At 43.2% G+C, this 19,117-nt stretch overlaps 2 protein-coding genes across 2 annotated transcripts in view; one reads left to right on the forward strand and one right to left on the reverse strand.

The window, feature by feature from the left end:
* Nucleotides 1–19,117, forward strand: part of sh3rf1 (SH3 domain containing ring finger 1) — a gene marked incomplete at both ends in the record, with an annotated part of 46,425 nt that overhangs the window by 11,472 nt on the left and 15,836 nt on the right. The window contains one exon of the mRNA XM_083887693.1: nt 18,485–18,760. Coding sequence (XP_083743819.1) covers nt 18,485–18,760 — 276 coding nt within the window. The remainder of the gene's footprint in view (nt 1–18,484; nt 18,761–19,117) is intronic.
* LOC310925690 (tripartite motif-containing protein 16-like) lies at nt 7,235–9,099 on the reverse strand (the record flags this gene model as incomplete). Its single annotated transcript, XM_083887696.1, has 1 exon — nt 7,235–9,099. One exon carries the CDS (start codon nt 9,097–9,099, stop codon nt 7,429–7,431), a length of 1,671 nt encoding a protein of 556 aa, XP_083743822.1. The 3' UTR covers nt 7,235–7,428.

Raw genomic sequence — 19,117 nt, forward strand, 5'->3', positions numbered from 1 at the left:
AATGAAGTAAACTGCAGCCATTTGTGGTGATATAATTATATCATTGACTCTGACTCGCATTAGAATTGCCATGAGGCTAATTGTGCAGTCGTTTGTAGATCGTGTTGTTCTAATTTAAAAGTCTCAAAGCAGCAGCTACAGACGTCTCACACTTTCTCACCTATTTACACTTCTCACATTCCTTCCTCACTATAATTTGGGAGACATACAGCCTGTGGTCTGTTGTGCTTTTGGGAAAATGACGGGTTTACATCATTCCCAGGGAGAAATTTAAAAGACCTAAATCACGTGATGAAGGTGCAGCCTTGACTGGACTGTGTGTGTGTCTCTTTGTCTTTTTGTGCTTTCAACATCTTCCAGGCGACATAAACTGGGAAATGTGTTTTTCTTTGACCCCCCCCCCCCCCCCCCCGACAGACGGAGCAGGAAGTGTAGTGTTTGTGTGCGAGTAGTTGCAGGTCACTGTTTCTCCTCTAAACACCAGGGCTTGTCTCGTCTCGTTTTGCTCGCCGTCTTCGCTTAACCACATGTAAAGTGTTGTTGTTGAATCTGAAAAACTCATTGAAGAAAAGGCTTAGGTAATAAAATCTCCACCAATTTAAGTCTGTGATGTCACGACAATGACAAAGTTTTTCTGCTTTATTTCACTGTTAGACAGACTTTACCAACAGGAAACTGAAATTTAAAAACCACTCACTCTCCCACACCAAAGCCCATAGAGAAAATCAGTGATTTTTAGCTCACGGTGGACACAGGAGCTGCTGGTCTACTGCTGCCTCGTGTGGTCACTTTGTGTCACTGAGGTCAATCTGAACAAAGGTTTTCAAAAGCCGAATTGACAAAATAAGACATTTGAACTTAGTGATGGAGGCAGCAGTGGATCAACAACTCCTGTGAACTCCTGTGTCTCTGTGATGTTAAAATCACTGATTTTCTCTATGGGGTTTGGTGTGGGAGAGTGAGTGGTTTACAAACTTCAGTTTCCTGTTGGTAAAGTCTGTCTAACAATGAAGATAAAGACATTAACATGGTGTTTAGATAATGTAGACTTAACCTGACATAAATTTTACTCTGAGAGTGTTTTGTTATGTGGCTAAAATCTGTTTTTCTTCACTCACTCTCCCACACCAAAGCCCATAGAGAAAATCAGTGATTTTAGCTCACAGGGACACAGGAGCTGCTGGTCTACTGCTGCCTCGTGTGGTCACTTTGTGTCAATAATGTAAATCTAAATAAAGGATTTCAAATGCTGAATTGACAGAATAAGACATTGTAAGTTAGTGATGGAGGCAGCAGTGGATCAACAACTCCTGTGAACTCCTGTGAGCTAAAATCACTGTTTTTCTCTATGGACTTTGGTGCAGGGAGAGTGGTATGTAACGTGAATTTATTGTTGTTATTATCCTGCCTCTGTTTTTTTGTTTTTTTTTTCTCGTGAACAGAACCAATAGTAGTATTTAATTTGTATTTAAACGTTACACACTACAGCACGCGGGAGAAGCCGTTAACAGTTGTTAGGTGAGGTCAGAGGTCAAACGACTGAAAAACTGAGGACTCCCCGCACACCGCGATTCTGCCTCAGGGACGGGAACTGAACACTTGACATTCCTGCGTTCAAACGGGCCGCGGTCGACCAGTCCTGTCCCCACCAGTCGCCGCAGAGGTCAGAGGTCAAACTGCCCTGTGAAGGCCAGGCAGGTAGTAAAAGAGCAACTGTTGTCAAGCAGCTGACAAAACAGTTCAAATAATACATTCCACTCAAAACGGCCGTGAAGCAATTTGGATCGATACAAGACGCCCGGGTCAGAGGGGTCACTGACATCACAGGGTAATTGTTAAATGGATCGACCACTTCTGATAAATGATGCTTAGTCAATAAAGTTGAGGCAGATTAAGACCGTAATTGTATGCATTATTTATATTATATTATATTAGACGTCGACTTGGTGCCCGTTGTTTAATTTTGGCTCATACTGTATTATGTCCCTTTATCCCCCTCTGTCTGATATGATCTAACATTTAAAAAGTGACGTATAATACAATTGTTTGTGCTTAATCTGTAATAGTAATCTAGTCGATAGTTTCCAATCCACACTTGCAATTATATGCAAAAAATAATTTAAAAATGGCAAATATTGTGCGAATCGTAAATTAAAACCTGTGCTATTTTTTATATTTCTGCGATAAAACGTTTTGTTTTAAAGGAACGGATGAGATTAGAGTTTGCCTATAAAAGGAAGTGGACGTCTGGACCACACACACACACTCTGCAGGTGTGACTTTTCTGACTTTTGTTTTTACGCTGACAGACGTGGTGGGCGGAGCCTGGACGTGGTGGTCCTTTGGCAAACGTGGTGGCATTATTTTGGCCGTTGGACCACCCAGACGTTTAAATAACAAACAAATGCTAGCACAAAGCAGCCTTGCACACACTGTACGGTGAACTGTAACGTGCACACACACACACACACACACACACACACACACACACACACACACACACACACACACACACACACACACACACAAACAGGTGGAGAACGCCTCGGCGTAAAGATACGAAACGAGGCTTTGAAACGAGATCGGTCTCCTGCAGCCAGCGGAGTCTGACCCTGAGGCGTTGAAGCGCTGTGGCGTGTCCCGACACGACCGCGAGCATCGGCACCAGAACGAACACACACACACACACACACACACACACACACCTTTATCTCACTTACCTGTGTGTCAACTGACAACATCTAACAAGGAACAGACAGAAATGAAACACAGATGTGTGCAGATAAGGTCAGCATGTAGAGATTGTGAGAAACGCTTTTCAAAAAGTGGAATTTTAAGTACTTTTCCTGCCATTTTAACGTCGAATTTGTCGGAGCGCCGAGGCCACGCCTTTTGACGTAAAGATGCATTTCAATCGCTCGCTCGTCTGGAACACATGGGCGGATTTTGCCACGGCTAGCTCGGTCGGTTCAAACGCGTAGACGGGCCACTTTTGTTTTTTCCAAAATGGCCGGCTTGAGAGTGGGCGGAGCTCATGGAAGCACGTCGGAAATTAGTTTGGGATCGTGAGAGCAACAAGTGTAACAAGTTTGGTTAAAATCGGAACACTTACACTCGTGAGCCCGACACACTGACCTTTTGCCTGACCACGACTTGACTTAGGGGGGCGCTCTAGAGCGGATTCGTGCCCTATGCCGCTATCGCGTTTTTCGCCCGACCCGAACCTCCGTGGCGAATTTTAATAGTTTTTATGCACGTTAGCTTCCTCAAAAATGAGCGTCACGTTGTAAAGTACGTCGTAACGGAACAATAGCCGTTTGGGCCCCTGTCATTCGTGGCTCGGGCCCTAATGATAATAATAATACAGGGTATCCGCGGGGTCTTAAAAAGTCTCAAAAAGTCTTAAATCCAATCATTTGAATTTAAGGCCTTAAAATGTCTTACATTTTCCTAAAATCTCATAAAAGGTCTTAAATGCAATTTTGAAAGGTCTTAAAATCTATTCACGTGACTTTTATTTAAAACGTGCATAAACTTCAGTCTCGCTTTGAAATGTTTCTATTTTTTCAGGATGCGCTAACAACAATAACTACAACGCGGAACTAAAGTGGGCCACCTGTGCTGCCCGGTGAGAACGTATCGAGCACCACTAGCTAGTGTGCTGCGCGCGCGCCGCGGTGTGTTATAGCTTAGCGTAGCAGCGGAGAAAACTTAGCGAAAGTCCACAGCTAAGCCGAATTGCAAGTTCAACGATTTGTGGCTCCAATTTTCCTTCATGTCTTTTTTACTTTTTTGCCAGCACGGTTTTGAAATGGGTCTTAAATTGTATTCATTACGGTCTTAAAAAAGTCTTAAAAAGTCTTAAATTCGACCGATTCATTGAAAAGAGATTTCATAACAGTGAAGGGCAGCCGCGCTCCCTCCCCTCTGCAGTCGTATCTGTTGTGATTACAGACAAATGTACTTTGAGCGCTGGCTCTGCACAAACACTCACCTCGCCCTCTGTGGGCTTGGTCCTCAGGCCAGTGTTTGTGTAAATGAGTCACTGACGCTGACTTTGATTAATACTCACTCTCACCCACAGACAGGCTTTTAGCTAGGAATTTTTTTAGAGGGTGTCCCCCCTTGCCCTCCAGAACCCCCCAGAAATAAAATTGCAGAGCTTTTGAAAATTTGAGGTAAAAATGGAGCATTCTGAGGCTTTTTGAAGGACCATTATGGTGATTCATGAAGTAAGGGCAAGTACCTCAAAAAGGAGAAAAAAACCCTGAAAAACCAAAATGAATTATTGTGTTAATTTTGTAACATTTATTTATTTTCGTTTGTTTTTTTAATCTAATTTTGTTGTTTTGGCTGGTACTGTGTGTACTGACATCACTAAAGTCAAGGCATTGCAATTATAGAGGGTGCCCCGGGCACGCTAACCTGTTATGGTCGTGCTGGTCTTACGATACTGGTCATACGATACTGGCCAGCATGGTCTTACGGTGCTGGTCATACTGTGCTGGTCATGGTCATACTGTGCTGGTCATGGTCATACTGTGCTGGTCATGGTCATACGGTGCTGGTCATGGTCATACGGTGCTGGTCATACTGTGCTGGTCATACTGTGCTGGTCATACTGTGCTGGTCATGGTCATACTGTGCTGGTCATGGTCATACGGTGCTGGTCATACTGTGCTGGTCATACTGTGCTGGTCATGGTCATACTGTGCTGGTCATGGTCATACGGTGCTGGTCATGGTCATACTGTGCTGGTCATGGTCATACGGTGCTGGTCATACTGTGCTGGTCATACTGTGCTGGTCATGGTCATACTGTGCTGGTCATGGTCATACGGTGCTGGTCATACTGTGCTGGTCATACTGTGCTGGTCATGGTCATACGGTGCTGGTCATGGTCATACTGTGCTGGTCATACGGTGCTGGTCATACTGTGCTGGTCATGGTCATACTTTGCTGGTCATGGCCATACTGTGCTGGTCATACGGTGCTGGTCATACTGTGCTGGTCATGGTCTTACGGTGCTCGTCATACTGTGCTGGTCATGGTCTTACGGTGCTGGTCATATTGTGCTGGTCATGGTCATACGGTGCTGGTCATACTGTGCTGGTCATGGTCTTACGGTGCTCGTCATACTGTGCTGGTCATGGTCATACGGTGCTGGTCATACTGTGCTGGTCATGGTCATACTTTGCTGGTCATGGCCATACTGTGCTGGTCATACGGTGCTGGTCATACTGTGCTGGTCATGGTCTTACGGTGCTCGTCATACTGTGCTGGTCATGGTCTTACGGTGCTGGTCATATTGTGCTGGTCATGGTCATACTGTGGTGGTCATACTGTGCTGGTCATACTGTGCTGGTCATACTGTGCTGATCATATGATGCTGGGCTAATTTAAAAGCTGTGAAACCTCACATCTCTTGATTTATCAATAACTAAATCCCGCCTACGTTGCTTTAAACACAGAGGAGTCATAATTTGTGGTTAAATTTGTGGAGTTTGTGCAGACTTGAGCCGGTGAATGAGAGGCGATCCGAGCAGGTGGCGCCCCCTGAATGAACGAGGAGAAACAAAAGAGGCGCAGACACTGCACGCTTTCACCAGCACACTGGAGACTAATGTGAGCTAGCGCTTAGTATTCAGCTCATATTGACTTCGCTGCTCAATGGACACTGTGACATTTGTGAGCTAATCCCTCTGTAGCTTAGATACAGGCTGACTTCCTGTGGGCATCACCTCTCCTCACCGATGATCCACGTTATTAAATAAGCCTGTCTCTCTTTTGTTTTTTGTTTTTTTACTTTTAAACTCCTGTTCTGTTCCCAAACCTTTCAATCTGTTTCATTTTTGTGATTACGCCGACATTTTTACGTCTTAATTAAATCCAGTGGCTCATCCGTTCCTGTCTCGTCTTTTATAAAATTTATGGAATTAGATTTGAGTCGATATTTATGACGACAACACTTTTGAAGAAGCAAATATCAGTGAAAAATATTGTATTTTATTGTTTGAAAATACATTTGTTTTTTGCGCTCCCTCACTGATTCTTTGCACTCCTTGATTTTTTGTTTGCGCTCCCTCACTTGTTCTTTGCGCTCCCTCTCTTGTTCTTAACGCTCCCTGATTTGTTGTCTGCGCTCCTTTACTTGTTGTCTGCGCTCCCTTACTTGTTGTTTGCGCTCCCTCACGTGTTGTTTGCGCTCCCTCACTTGTTGTCTGCGCTCCCTCACTTGTTGTTTGCGCTCCCTTACTTGTTGTTTGCGCTCCCTTACTTGTTGTTTGCGCTCCCTTACTTGTTGTTTGCGCTCCCTTACTTGTTTGCGCTCCCTTACTTGTTGTTTGCGCTCCCTTACTTGTTGTTTCCGCTCCCTTACTTGTTATTTGCGCTCCCTTACTTGTTTGCGCTCCCTTACTTGTTGTTTGCGCTCCCTGATTTGTTTGCACTCCCTTACTTGTTTGCGCTCCCTCACTTGTTGTCTGTGCGCCCTTTCTTGGTGTTTGTGCGCCATGATTTGTTTTTTGCGCTCCCTCACTTGTTGTTTGTGCTCCCTGGTTTTTTGCGCTCCCTGATTTTTTGGCTCTCCCTCACTTGTTGTTTTGCGCTCCCTCACTTGTCAAGTGTGTTTTCAAACAATAAAATACAATATTTTTGAATGATTAAATGTATGTTTTATTTGATTCTTAAAAAGTGTTGTTTGAAGATATTGACACAGTGTGTGTGTGTGTGTGTGTGTGTGTGTGTGTGTGTGTGTGTGTGTGTGTGTGTGTGTGTGTGTGTGTGTGTGTGTGTGTGTGTGTGTGTGTGAGAGACAAAAAAATACTGAAAGATTCAGTATTGATTATGAAAATATCATAACTATATTTGTTTTTTTATCAAACACTATACACAACACATTTTTTTTTTTTACTGTAATTGTAAATGATCATCCTAATTCTTAATCCCCTCTTGTCCAGATAAGTAATATTGTTTTTCTTGCACATATTTAATCCTTATTTCTATGTCTATTTTCTAACTTGTTGTTGTTTTTATCTGCTGTGAAAGGACGATCTTATCTTATCGAGACTCAGGGACAGAAACAAAGATAACAAAGATATTTATGATGTTTTTTATTATTTAAATCACTTTGTTTCACTACAATCTCAAACCTGGATTAAATAATCTGGTTGATTAAAACAAACTACTGAGAACATGATGATTTACTACAATAATCAAGAATGGATAGATACTTATTTCTTATGTCTTTAAATCACTTTGACAGAAAAGAAAAGAACAAATCATGATGATGATGATGATGATGATGATGAGTTCTATCACAGAGACACATGTTACATGTGATTATAGAGACAAAAACAAACTCAAGGACACGCCCACACTGTTTGATTGACAGCAGAGTTGAACTCACTGCTCCTGAAAGAACTCAAGTCTATTTGAGTTTACAGAACTCAGCTGTGTGTCCAGGTGGATTATAAAGCCCGACTCCAGCATAGAGAGGCTGAGTAAACGTGGTCTGGACTCTGTGGATCAGAGTCATGGTGTCAGAGACTCTGTAGAAGGACAGAAGACCTGCTCTGTGGTCCAGGTAAACTCCCACTCTGGAGACGACAACATCTGAGACTTTAGTCACGATGCTGTTGTGTCGAAAATAACAACTGTTTTGGTCACAATCTAAAGCCCAAGATTTGTCATTGAATCCAAATACACATTCATCTGAACTCCCTGATCTTCTGATGTTCTTGTACGTCACTGCTACAGAAACTCCTCTTCCTGTCCACTCCACCTCCCAGTAACAACGTCCACTCAGACTCTCTTTACTCATGATCTGATAATAATAAGTGAATCTGTCTGTGTGATCAGGATAAAACTGAACTTCCTTCATCAATGTCACTTTTCTGTTTCCCTCAGATAAAAACAGACGTTTGTTTACTGTGTTTGGATCCAGTTTGATTTCCTGTGAATATCTGAAGAACTCGGCTCTGGTGTTTGGTTCTGTCAGTAAAACATCTGCTTCATCCACAGCCAGTGAGATGTTTGTCCACGTCTGGGTCAGGACGTCCTTCAGTAGATCTCTGAGCTCTGCCACAGCTGCTGTCACGTCCTCAAAGTGTCTCAGAGGACGGACGTTGATGGTGGACGAGTGTGTAGATGGACTGAGTGCTGACAGTGAGCCGTAGTTGAGGAGAAACTGGCTGTGGTCGTGTGTGAGTGAGAGCTGCTTCAGTTCAGCTTCTCTCTTCTTCAGCTCAGTCTTCTCCTGCTGAAGCTTCTTCTCAGCGTCTCTGACTCGACTCACTTCAGTTTCCTTCTTGGATCTGATCTGCTGCTTCACCTCAGAGTGTTTTTTCTGCAGGAGATTCATCGTCTCAGTGAAGACCTCGTCTGTGTCCTTCTCAGCTTTATCAGCAGAGACAGTGAGAGCCTTCACCTCCTGTTGAAGCACCTTCACGTCTCTGTCTATGTCCTGGACTCTCTGCTGGACTTCTTCTTGACTCAGATCCAGCTCTCTCTGCTTCTCCTTCCTCTCTGCTGCAGCTGTGACTGTGTCGTGGTCTTTGTGTTGGTCCACAGAGCAGAGATAACAGATACACTGCTGATCAGTGCGGCAGAACAAGTCCATCATCTTACCGTGATGAGGGCAGATGTTCTCCTGGAGGTTCTTGGAGGGCTCCACCAGCTTGTGTTTCTTAAATGCAGGTGATTGATGATGAGGCTGGAGATGTTCCTCACAGTAAGAGGCCAAACAAACCAAACAGGACTTGAGAGCTTTCAGTTTCCTCCCAGTGCAGACGTCACAGGCCACATCTTCAGCTCCAGCATAGCAGTGATGAGCAAGAGCAGCGTGGAGTCCAGTCTTCTTCAGCTCCTCCACTAACTCTGCTAACATGACGTTTTTTAACAGGTCAGGCCTCGGTGTGAAGGCCTTTCTACACTGAGGACAGCTGTAGATCCTCCTCACGTCCTCAGAGTCCCAGTGGCCTTTAATACAGTTCATACAGAAGCTGTGTCCACAGCTCAGAGTCACCGGATCCTTCAGAAGATCCAAACAGATGGAACAAGAGAAAGTTTCTCTCTGCAGCTGAACTCCTGCCTGCGCCATTTCACCGTCTGACTTTCTCTTTCTCACAAGAGGAACCAGCTTGAGCTTGTTTGTTGCAGTGGGCGGAGCCTGTCGGCTCCTCCTCCCCTAGTCAAAGTGCAGATGTGATAGGGTGGTGGTGAGGAGCAGGAAATGTGAGCTCAGTGTGGAGCAGTGGAGTGAACTTTGTATGTAGTGACGTGATCACAGATAAACACACAGACCTGTTTGTCTGTCCTCAACACACCAAAGAGTGGGAAAATCCTGCTGAAAACACTCAACGTTACTTGTGTGGAATCGTTCTTGGTGATAAATGAGCTGTAAAGCTGTGTTTTACTGGGGGGTTTTGTTTAGAACGTTGAGACGGTCGGTTTCCCCCTCGTTTCCTCATGTTCTGTTTGTTGGCAGGGAAATCTTCTGCCTGTTTCGAGCTGCCACAGTTCACTGTGAAGCCTCAGAGCTCAAAGACTGAATATGTCTGAGGCTCCAGTCCAGTCGAGCACAGGGAGATTGTGCAGTTCTTGAAAGTCCTAAAAAAAGTATGGAATTGTTGAAAGTTATTTTCCGGACATTAAAAAGTCTGGAGTGAACGGTTGTTTGTCTCTATGTGGCGCTGCGATGGACGAGTGATGGACTGTCCAGGGTGTCAAAGGTCAAGCACCCTCACCCTGTGAGTTAGTTAGCATTGGATTCTGTACCTGACTCCATGGTTTTTGTTTTCTCCGCTTACTTTGAGCGTGTTTTATAGCAGCGATTCACCTCTGTCGTCGTCAGGGTCTTTTTGTGATCTGGCCAAACGTCCTCCTGTTGGCTCATCGGTCATCCGGCTCACGACGTCTTTCCCCCCTCTCCGTTTGTGTCTAAATGTTAGCTGCGTTAGCTCCTTTAGCGCCGGTTAGCGTGCCTAAAGTGGAACTGGAGCTGGAGTCTGTTTATTAGAGGAAAAGTGCAGCGCTACAAATAACTAGCGTACCTGTGTACTGCGTATGTGTGCCTCTGTTTTTAAAGTTTAGCGTTACTTTAGAGACTCATTTTAACAATCGGGAGTCACGTAAACATGACACCACGCCTGTCTTTTTCCTGTCAGTCGTCATGAATGTATGTCGCGCGTTAACACCTGTATTAAGTGTAAATGTAAGCATTTGTTGACCTCTTTTTTTCAGGTGTAGGTTACACATGACGATCACTATGATTATAACTCAATAAATGTACAGTTATGCTAGCGCTGGGCACGTTAACGCCGTTAGCGCTAACGCACATTAACGCATGACACGTTTCCATGACGACTGAACGGAAAAAGACACGCGTTACGTCATGTTTACGTGCTGCGGCACCAGAGTCCAGGCTCCGTTTACCAGTTGGCTCCATTCGCTGCGTTAGCTCCTTTAGCTCCGTTAGCGTTAGCCTACAGTGGAACTGGAGCGGTCTGTTTGTTAAAGGAAAATAGCAGTGCTACAAATAACCAGCGTACCCGTGTTTACTGCGTATGTGTGCCTCTGTTTTTAAAGGTTAGCGTTACTTTAGAGACAAATTTTAACAATCGGGAGTCACGTAAACATGACGCCACTCGCGTCTTTCTCCGGTCAGTCGTCATGAATGCATGTCGCGCGTTAACATCTGTATTAAGTGTAAATGTTAGCATTTGTTGACCTCTTTAATTCAGGTGTAGGTTACACATGACGATCACTATGATTATAACTCAATAAATGTACAGTTATGCTAGCGCTGGGCACGTTAGCGCTAACGCACATTAACACGTTTCCATGACGACTGACCGGAAAAAGACACGCGTGACGTCATGCGTACGCGCCGCGAGTACCGGAGTCCAGGCTCCGTTTACCAGTTGGCTCCATTAGCTGCGTTAGCTCCGTTAGCGTTAGCCTACAGTGGAACTGGAGCGGTCTGTTTGTTAAAGGAAAATAGCAGCGCTACAAATAACCAGCGTACCTGTAGGGATGTTGATCTTTGTGTTTTTCCCGTCTGTTGTCATGGAAACGCGCCGCGTTATAGATCGAAGCAGAAATAATTATGAATCGATTCGTTTTGGATCGAATCGTAGCCCCAAAAATCGGTATCGAATCGTGAGAGGGTGAAAGATTCCCACCCCTACTGTTCATTATGGCTATGATCACTTTGGTTTCCTGCCAAAATGGTGTCGTTTTTGTCGTGTTGTGAGTGTTGCATGATGGGATTGTGTGTGTGTTATTTAGCCTCGTCGCGATCGCTTCACCCTACGAGGCTTCTAAGTCTCCCAAGACTCGCAGCGCTGTCAAGAGACCCATAAATAGCCCCCCCAAAAACACACACACACACACACACGCCCTCCTACAGTATGTGGTGTTTCCATAGAAACCAGAGAGTGCAAGTTTGTCTTTTGTCACAGAGCGAGAAGGGAAACAACAGCTCCAGATGAGTCAAAGGTGTCGGGAGGTTTGACAGTGACGACATCACAGAGACACCAGCGCAGACACACACCGACTCACTCAATGTCTCACAATTCCATTTGATTCCGATTTTTGGGGCTACGATTCGATTCAAAACGATTTGATAATGAATTCTGCTTCAATCTATAGGTGTTAATCGCCTTACCGGCATCAACGTTAGTGCGCAACGCGTTTCCATGACGACAGACTTGAAAAAGACGCACGTGACGTCATGTTTAAGTGACTCCCGGTTGTTAAAATGAGTCTCTAAAGTAACGCTAAACGTTAAAAACAGAGGCGCAACAAACGGACCGCTCCAGTTCCACTGTAGGCTAACGAAGCTAACTGGTAAACGGTGCCTGGACTCCGGTGCCGCGACGCGTAAACATGACGTCACGCTCGTCTTTTTCCGGTCAGCCGCCATGGAAACGTGTCACGCGTTATTGTGCGTTAGCGCTAACGGCGTTAACGAGCCCAGCGATGGTATAATTGTACATTTATTGAGTTATAATCCTAGTGATTGATTGTCATGTTTAACCTACACCTGAAAATAATTGGTCAACAATTGCTAACGTTTACACTCAATACAGATGTTAACGCGCGATATGCATCCATGACAGACTGGAAAAAGACGCGCGTGGCGTCATGTTTACGTGACTCCCGATTGTTAAAATGAGTCTCTAAAGTAACGCTAAACTTTAAAAACAGAGGCACACATACGCAGTACACGGGTACGCTGGTTATTTGTAGCGCTGCTCTTTTCCTCTATTAAACGGACCGCTCCATTTCCACTGTTGGCTATTGCTAACGGAGCTAAAGGAGCTAACTGGTAAACGGTGCCGTGGCACGTAAACATGACGTCATGAGCGTCTTTTTCCAGTCAGTCGTCATCGACTGACATCGTCGCAACGTGTCATGCGTTAATGTGCGTTAGCGCTAACGGCGTTAACGTGTCCAGCGCTATAATTGTGCATTTGTTGAGTTATAATCATAGTGATCCGTCATCGTTTAACCTACACCTGAAAATAAGAGGTCAACAAATACTTTTTACATTTACACTTAATACTGTGTAATAAATGTAGTAAAATATTAAATAGTAAAAAATTTCCAATAATCCTAGCGTAAAATCTTTCCAATAATCGTAAAGCAAAATCTTTCCAGAAATGGTAAAGTAAAAACTTTTCCGATAATTGTAGTGTAAAATCTTTCCAATAATCGTAAAGCAAAATCTTTCCAAAAATGGTAAAGTAAAATCTTTACAAAAATCTTAGTGTAAAATCTGCAAAGACTTTCCGATAATCGTAGTGTAAAATCTGCAAAGGCTTTCCGATAATCGTAGTGTAAAATCTGGAAAGACATTCCGATAAGCGTAGTGTAAAATCTTTCCGATAATCGTAGTGTAAAATCTGCAAAGACTTTCCGATAATCGTGACATAAAATCTGGAAAGACTTTCCGATAATCGTAGCGTAAAATCTTTACGATAATCGTAGTTTAAAATCTTCTCAATAATGGTAAAGTAAAAACTTTCCGATAATCGTAGCGTAAAATCTTTACGATAGTCATACCGTCGTAAAAAATCTGGAAAGACTTTCCGATAATCGTAGCGTAAAATCTTTCCGATAATCGTAGCGTAAAATCTTTCCGATAATCATAGCGTCGTCAAAAAGGAAGAAATACTTTCCGATAATCGTAGTGTAAAATCTGGAAAGACTTTCCGATAATCATAGCGTAAAATCTTTACGATAATCGTAGTGTTAAATCTTCCCAATAATGGTAAAGTAAAAACTTTACGATAATCGTTGCGTAAAATCTTTCCGATAAATCATAGCGTTGCGAAATCTGGAAAGACTTCTGATAATCGTAGCGTAAAATCTTTCCGATAATCATAGCGTCGTAAAAAATCTGGAAAGACTTTCCGATAATCGTAGCGTAAAATCTTTACGATAATCGTAGTGTAAAATCTTCTCAATAATGGTAAAGTAAAAACTTTCCGATAATCGTAGCGTAAAATCTTTCCGATAATCATAGCGTTGTAAAATCTGGAAAGACTTTCCGATAATCGTAACGTTAAATCTTTCCGATAATCGTAGCGTAAAATCTTTAAGATAATCGTAGTGTAAAATCTTCTCAATAATGGTAAAGTAAAAACTTTCCGATAATCGTAGCGTAAAATCTTTCCGATAATAATAGCGTCGTAAAAAACCTGGAAAAACTTTCCGATAATCGTAGCATAAAATCTTTCCGATAATCATAGCGTCGTTAAAAGTCTGGAAATACTTTCCGATAATCGTATCGTAAAATCTTTCCGATAATCATAGCGTCGTAAAAAGTCTGGAAATACTTTCTGATAATCGTATTGTAAAATCTTTCCGATAATCATAGCGTCGTAAAAATTCGGGAGATACTTTCCGATAATCGTAGTGTAAAATCTGGAAAGACTTTCCGATAATCATAGTGTAGGTTAAAAATGTTTTATTTAATGTGTTGACATGAACAAATATAGTATATATGTGAACCAGTGTTTGAAGAGGGATAAAAACTTATTAAAACATCGGAAATAAATGAAAAAAGTGAGGAAAACTCACTTGTAAATAGTAACGGATGAAAAAAATGTATGCATAAGTAAATAAGCACGTTAAAGTAAGTGAATAGATAAATAAATCAAAGTAGTAATAGCAGTTACGAAGGATAAGACGAGTCTCGGCTGCACAGATCCCCGGTCCATAGTTTTTGGAATTTTCTAGACATCAACTGTGTCATAGTGGAGTTTTGACCACGTTTATAGTCGATGTCATTGTTTCAAGAGCACCTACGTGTCCTTCTTTCAGCGTGAAAAAGCCAAAGAAAGCCTCTGTGTCCTCTCAGGACGGCTGCTTCTCCTGTATGCAGGTCCACTGCAGCCACAACAGCAGCGTTTCCATGGATGCAAACCCGGATATTAACCCCCACAGTCACCACTCGGCTCAGGTTTTGCCCTGGAGTCAGTGTCTCTCTCTCTCTCTCTCTCTCTCTTGATGTTAAGCCGAGTGAAACATGAAAATCTACCTCCACTCTGACAGCCGCTCTTTTATGAGGCCAGTGAAGGGAGATCAAACACCGGCTGAGAGAGGGGGGGGGGGTGGAAAAAGGGAAATGTGACTTTGTTATGAGTGAATTTGTTCAGGGTTATAATCTAATAGGAAAGACGTGATGTGTACGTTCACTCACTCTCCCACACCAAAGCCCATAGAGAAAACCAGTGATTTTAACATCACAGAGACACAGGAGTTCACAGGAGTTGTTGATCCACTGCTGCCTCCATCATTAACTTCCAATGTCTTATTTTGTCAATTCGGCTTTTGAAAACCTTGGTTCAGATTAACCTCAGTGACACAAAGTGACCACACGAGGCAGCAGTAGACCAGCAGCTCCTGTTTCCCTATGGGCTAAAATCACTGATTTTCTCTATGGGATTTGGTGTGGGAGAGTGAGTGAAGAAAAACTGATTTTAGCCGCATAACAAAACACTCTCAGAGTAAAATTCACGACAGGTTAAGTCTACATTATCTAAACACCATGTTCATGTCTTTATCTTCATTGTTAGACAGACTTTGCCAACAGGAAACTGAAGTTTGTAAACCACTCACTCTCCCACACCAAAGCCCATAGAGAAAATCAGTGATTTTAACATCACAGAGACACAGGAGTTCACAGGAGTTGTTGATCCACTGCTGCCTCCATCACTAACTTCCAATGTCTTATTTTGTCATGCCTCAGTGACACAAAGTGACCACACGAGGCAGCAGTGGACCGGCAGCTCCTGTTTCCCCCATGGGCTAAAATCACTGATTTTCTCTATGAGGTTTGGTGTGGCTCCTTTTTGAGTGAAGAAAAACTGATTTTAGCCGCTTAACAAAAGATTTGTCTCATAAAATCTACGTCAGTTTAAGTCTACGACATCTGAAAAACACACGTTCAAGTCTTTATCTTCACTGTTAGACAGACTTTAACAACAGGAAACTGAAGTTTGTAAACCACTCACTCTCCCACACCAAAGTCCATAGAGTAAACCAGTGATTTTAACATCACAGAGACACAGGAGTTCACAGGAGTTGTTGATCCACTGCTGCCTCCATCACCAACTTACAATGTCTTATTTTGTCACTTAGGCTTTTAAAATCCTTTGTTCAGATTGACCTCAGTGACACAAAGTGACCACACGAGGCAGCAGTAGACCAGCAGTTCCTGTGTCCCCGTGAGCTAAAATCACTGATTTTCTCTTTGGGCTTTGGTGTGGGAGAGCGAGTGGTTTACAAACTTTACAAAGTTTTTCAGCGACATAAAGAACGAGTTCTTAAAAGACGTCGTTGAAGAACGTTAAAGTGACACTGACTTCATGAGTCGATCCCGTCTTAAGGAAGCTTCAGTTTGTGCCGACTTTTACGATTGTAGCTTAAACCAGTTTTTTTTTGGTCTGGAAACAAAACTTTAAAATAAAATTTTGCGTGTTCATCACGCAGCTCTGTGCCAGGACTGGGTTTCCCCCCCTGAAGGGAGGCACAGATCCCCATCCACCACCATCCACCACCATCCACCCCCATGTTTTTGTAGCAGCAGAGACGGAGAGCGATTGGCTCTGTGTGGTTCTCTGCAGCAGGGTAATGTCACCCTGGCTCAACATCACGGCTCGTTCTCTACTTTTATTCTCTTCAGAGCCTTTAAACGCTTCATTAGCCTTTAACAAGACTGCAGAGCCTCGGCTTTAACTCCACCCCCCATCTCTATTCCCCCCCCCCCCCCCCCTCTTACTGACTTACTTCCTGCCATTTTTTTTTCCGGATCACCTTGTCGACTCTGCAGTTTCACCTCCACAGCCGAGTTTGGTGTGTTTGTGATTATGATCACTGAAGGCTGTCTAAGAGTAGTAATAATGTGTGGTGGTGTGTGTGCGTGTGTGTGTGTGTGTGTGTGTGTGTGTGTGTGTGTGGAGGGGGGGGGGTGTTTGTGTCGGAAAGCCTTCCTCATGGACACAAACTCTGAAAGGAGGACATTGATGCGTCGCCCTCGCTCTGCTGTCCCTGTGAACGGCTCTTTTTAGGACTGCAGGCTAAAGCAGGCGCACACACACACACACACACACACACACACACACATTCTTGTACTTGCTGACAAAGTGAGGACCAGCATTTCCACTTTATAAATCAACACAATTACAAATATCTACTTCATGAATGACATCTACAAAGAACTACTGGTTGCAGTACCATAACATGTCTGCAGGTGGAGCGCCAGCGCAAAAACGGCTGGAAAACTTTTAAAATTTTTGGTCCAAAATTTTATAAAAACGTCATACTATGTCAACCAAAATTAAAAAAAAATTTTGATGAAAAATTTTTGGTCTAAAATTTTACAAAAACGTCATACTAAATTTGACCTCACTTTGTTGGTTAAAAACCCTCACTGGTCCTCAGTGTGCCGCAAGTACAAGAACACACACACACACGCACACACACACACCATGCTCATCATCATCTTTTTTTTACCTCGTCTTAGCACAGAAAGCTCTGCCAGGTCCAGGTCGTCTCCGCTAGGCCTGGTTCATTCATGCACGTGTGTTTGGGTTGTGTTTACCCACAATGCCCTGCGTTGTAGTCCGCTTTCTCTGTTTGGTTCACTTGGAGCGAACCGAGACCTCCGTTTTTTTAGGGGGACCAGATTTCGGTCGTGTGTTCGGTTCAGAAAGTGAGGACTTTTACGTAAAGTGAGGACTTTTACAAGAAGTTAGGAATTTTACTAAAGGTTTGGACTTTTTCATAAAGTGAGGACTTTTACCTAAGGTAAAGAGTTTTTCATAAGGTGAGGGCTTTTACGTAAAGTGAGGACTTTTTCAGAAAGTGAGGACTTTTACACGCGAACCGAGACCTACGTTTTTTTTAGGGGGACCAGATTTCGGTCGTGTGTTCGGTTCAGAAAGTGAGGACTTTAACGTAAAGTGAGGACTTTTACGTAAAGTGAGGACTTTTACATGAAGTTATGAATTATACTTAAGTTTAGGACTTTTTCAGAAAGTGAGGACTTTTAGCTAAGGTAAAGATGTTTCATAAGGTGAGGGCTTTTACGTAAAGTGAGGACTTTTTTTGTAAAGTGAGGGCTTTTACGTAAAGTGAGGACTTTTACGTAAAGTGAGGACTTTTACGTAAAGTGAGGACTTTAACGTAAAGTGAGGACTTTTTCATAAGTTGAGGACTTTTACGTAAAGTGAGGACTTTTACATGAAGTTAGGAATTTTACTTAAGGTTAGGACTTTTTCATAAAGTGATGACTTTTACAAAAGGTAAGGACTTTTACATACAGTGAGGACTTTTACGTAAAGTGAGGACTTTTACATGAAGTTATGAATTATACTTAAGTTTAGGACTTTTTCAGAAAGTGAGGACTTTTAGCTAAGGTAAAGATGTTTCATAAGGTGAGGGCTTTTACGTAAAGTGAGGACTTTTTTTGTAAAGTGAGGGCTTTTACGTAAAGTGAGGACTTTTACGTAAAGTGAGGACTTTTACGTAAAGTGAGGACTTTAACGTAAAGTGAGGACTTTTTCATAAGTTGAGGACTTTTACGTAAAGTGAGGACTTTTACATGAAGTTAGGAATTTTACTTAAGGTTAGGACTTTTTCATAAAGTGATGACTTTTACAAAAGGTAAGGACTTTTACATACAGTGAGGACTTTTATGTAAAGTGAGGACTTTTACGCAAAGTGAGGACTTTTTTTTACCTAAAGTGAGGACTTTTACCTAAAGTGAGGACTTTTTCTGACATTAGACCTTCAGTCACATGATCACACATGGAAGGAAACACCTGTGTTCCGTAGCCTTGTTCCATTACATTAATAAGGTCACATGACTGATGAATAAGGTCACATGACTGATGCTACGTTCACATCGTTAGCTCTGGAGACCGTTTCATTCATTAATGAACCCCCTCTCTCTGTTCTCTTTCTGCCTGCAGGCTGTGCCGCAGCTGCCTTGTGCTAAAGCTCTGTACAACTACGATGGCAAGGAGCCGGGAGACCTCAAGTTCAGCAAGGGCGACATCATCGTCCTGCGCCGGCAAGTGGACGAGAACTGGTTCCACGGCGAGATGGGCGGAGTCCACGGCTTCTTCCCCACCAACTTTGTCCAGGTCATCAAGCCGCTGCCTCAGCCGCCGCCTCAGTGCAAAGCTCTGTACGACTTTGAGCTCAAAGACAAAGAGGCCGACAAGGACTGTCTGCCCTTCTCTAAGGTGAGTTAGCGCCGCGGCGTACACACACACCAACACACACACCGCTGCCACGTGGTCGCCACAGAAAAAACAAAAATACCTCTCATCACTGTGACGCACTGTCGTTCTAAGCCTTCATTTACTGGAGTTATGTGCGTCTGAGTCTAGAACGCGCTTGAGCGCCAGAAACGGTGTTGATTTCAAGCGAGGGTTCCCGACGAACAGCTGTAATTAGTCTGGAATGAGCTGGAGTGGTTTTGTCTTCTTTGCAGCTTTGAACGTTCACACTGTGGTGCCTTTGAATTCTGTCACAACTTGTTTGAAAATGTTCAAAAAACGAGTTTCCTTTGGATAAAAACGCTGTCTCGACTCAGTCTT

The sequence above is a fragment of the Microchirus variegatus genome (assembly GCF_963457635.1).
Source record: "Microchirus variegatus genome assembly, chromosome: 4".
NCBI lineage: Eukaryota > Metazoa > Chordata > Actinopteri > Pleuronectiformes > Soleidae > Microchirus > Microchirus variegatus.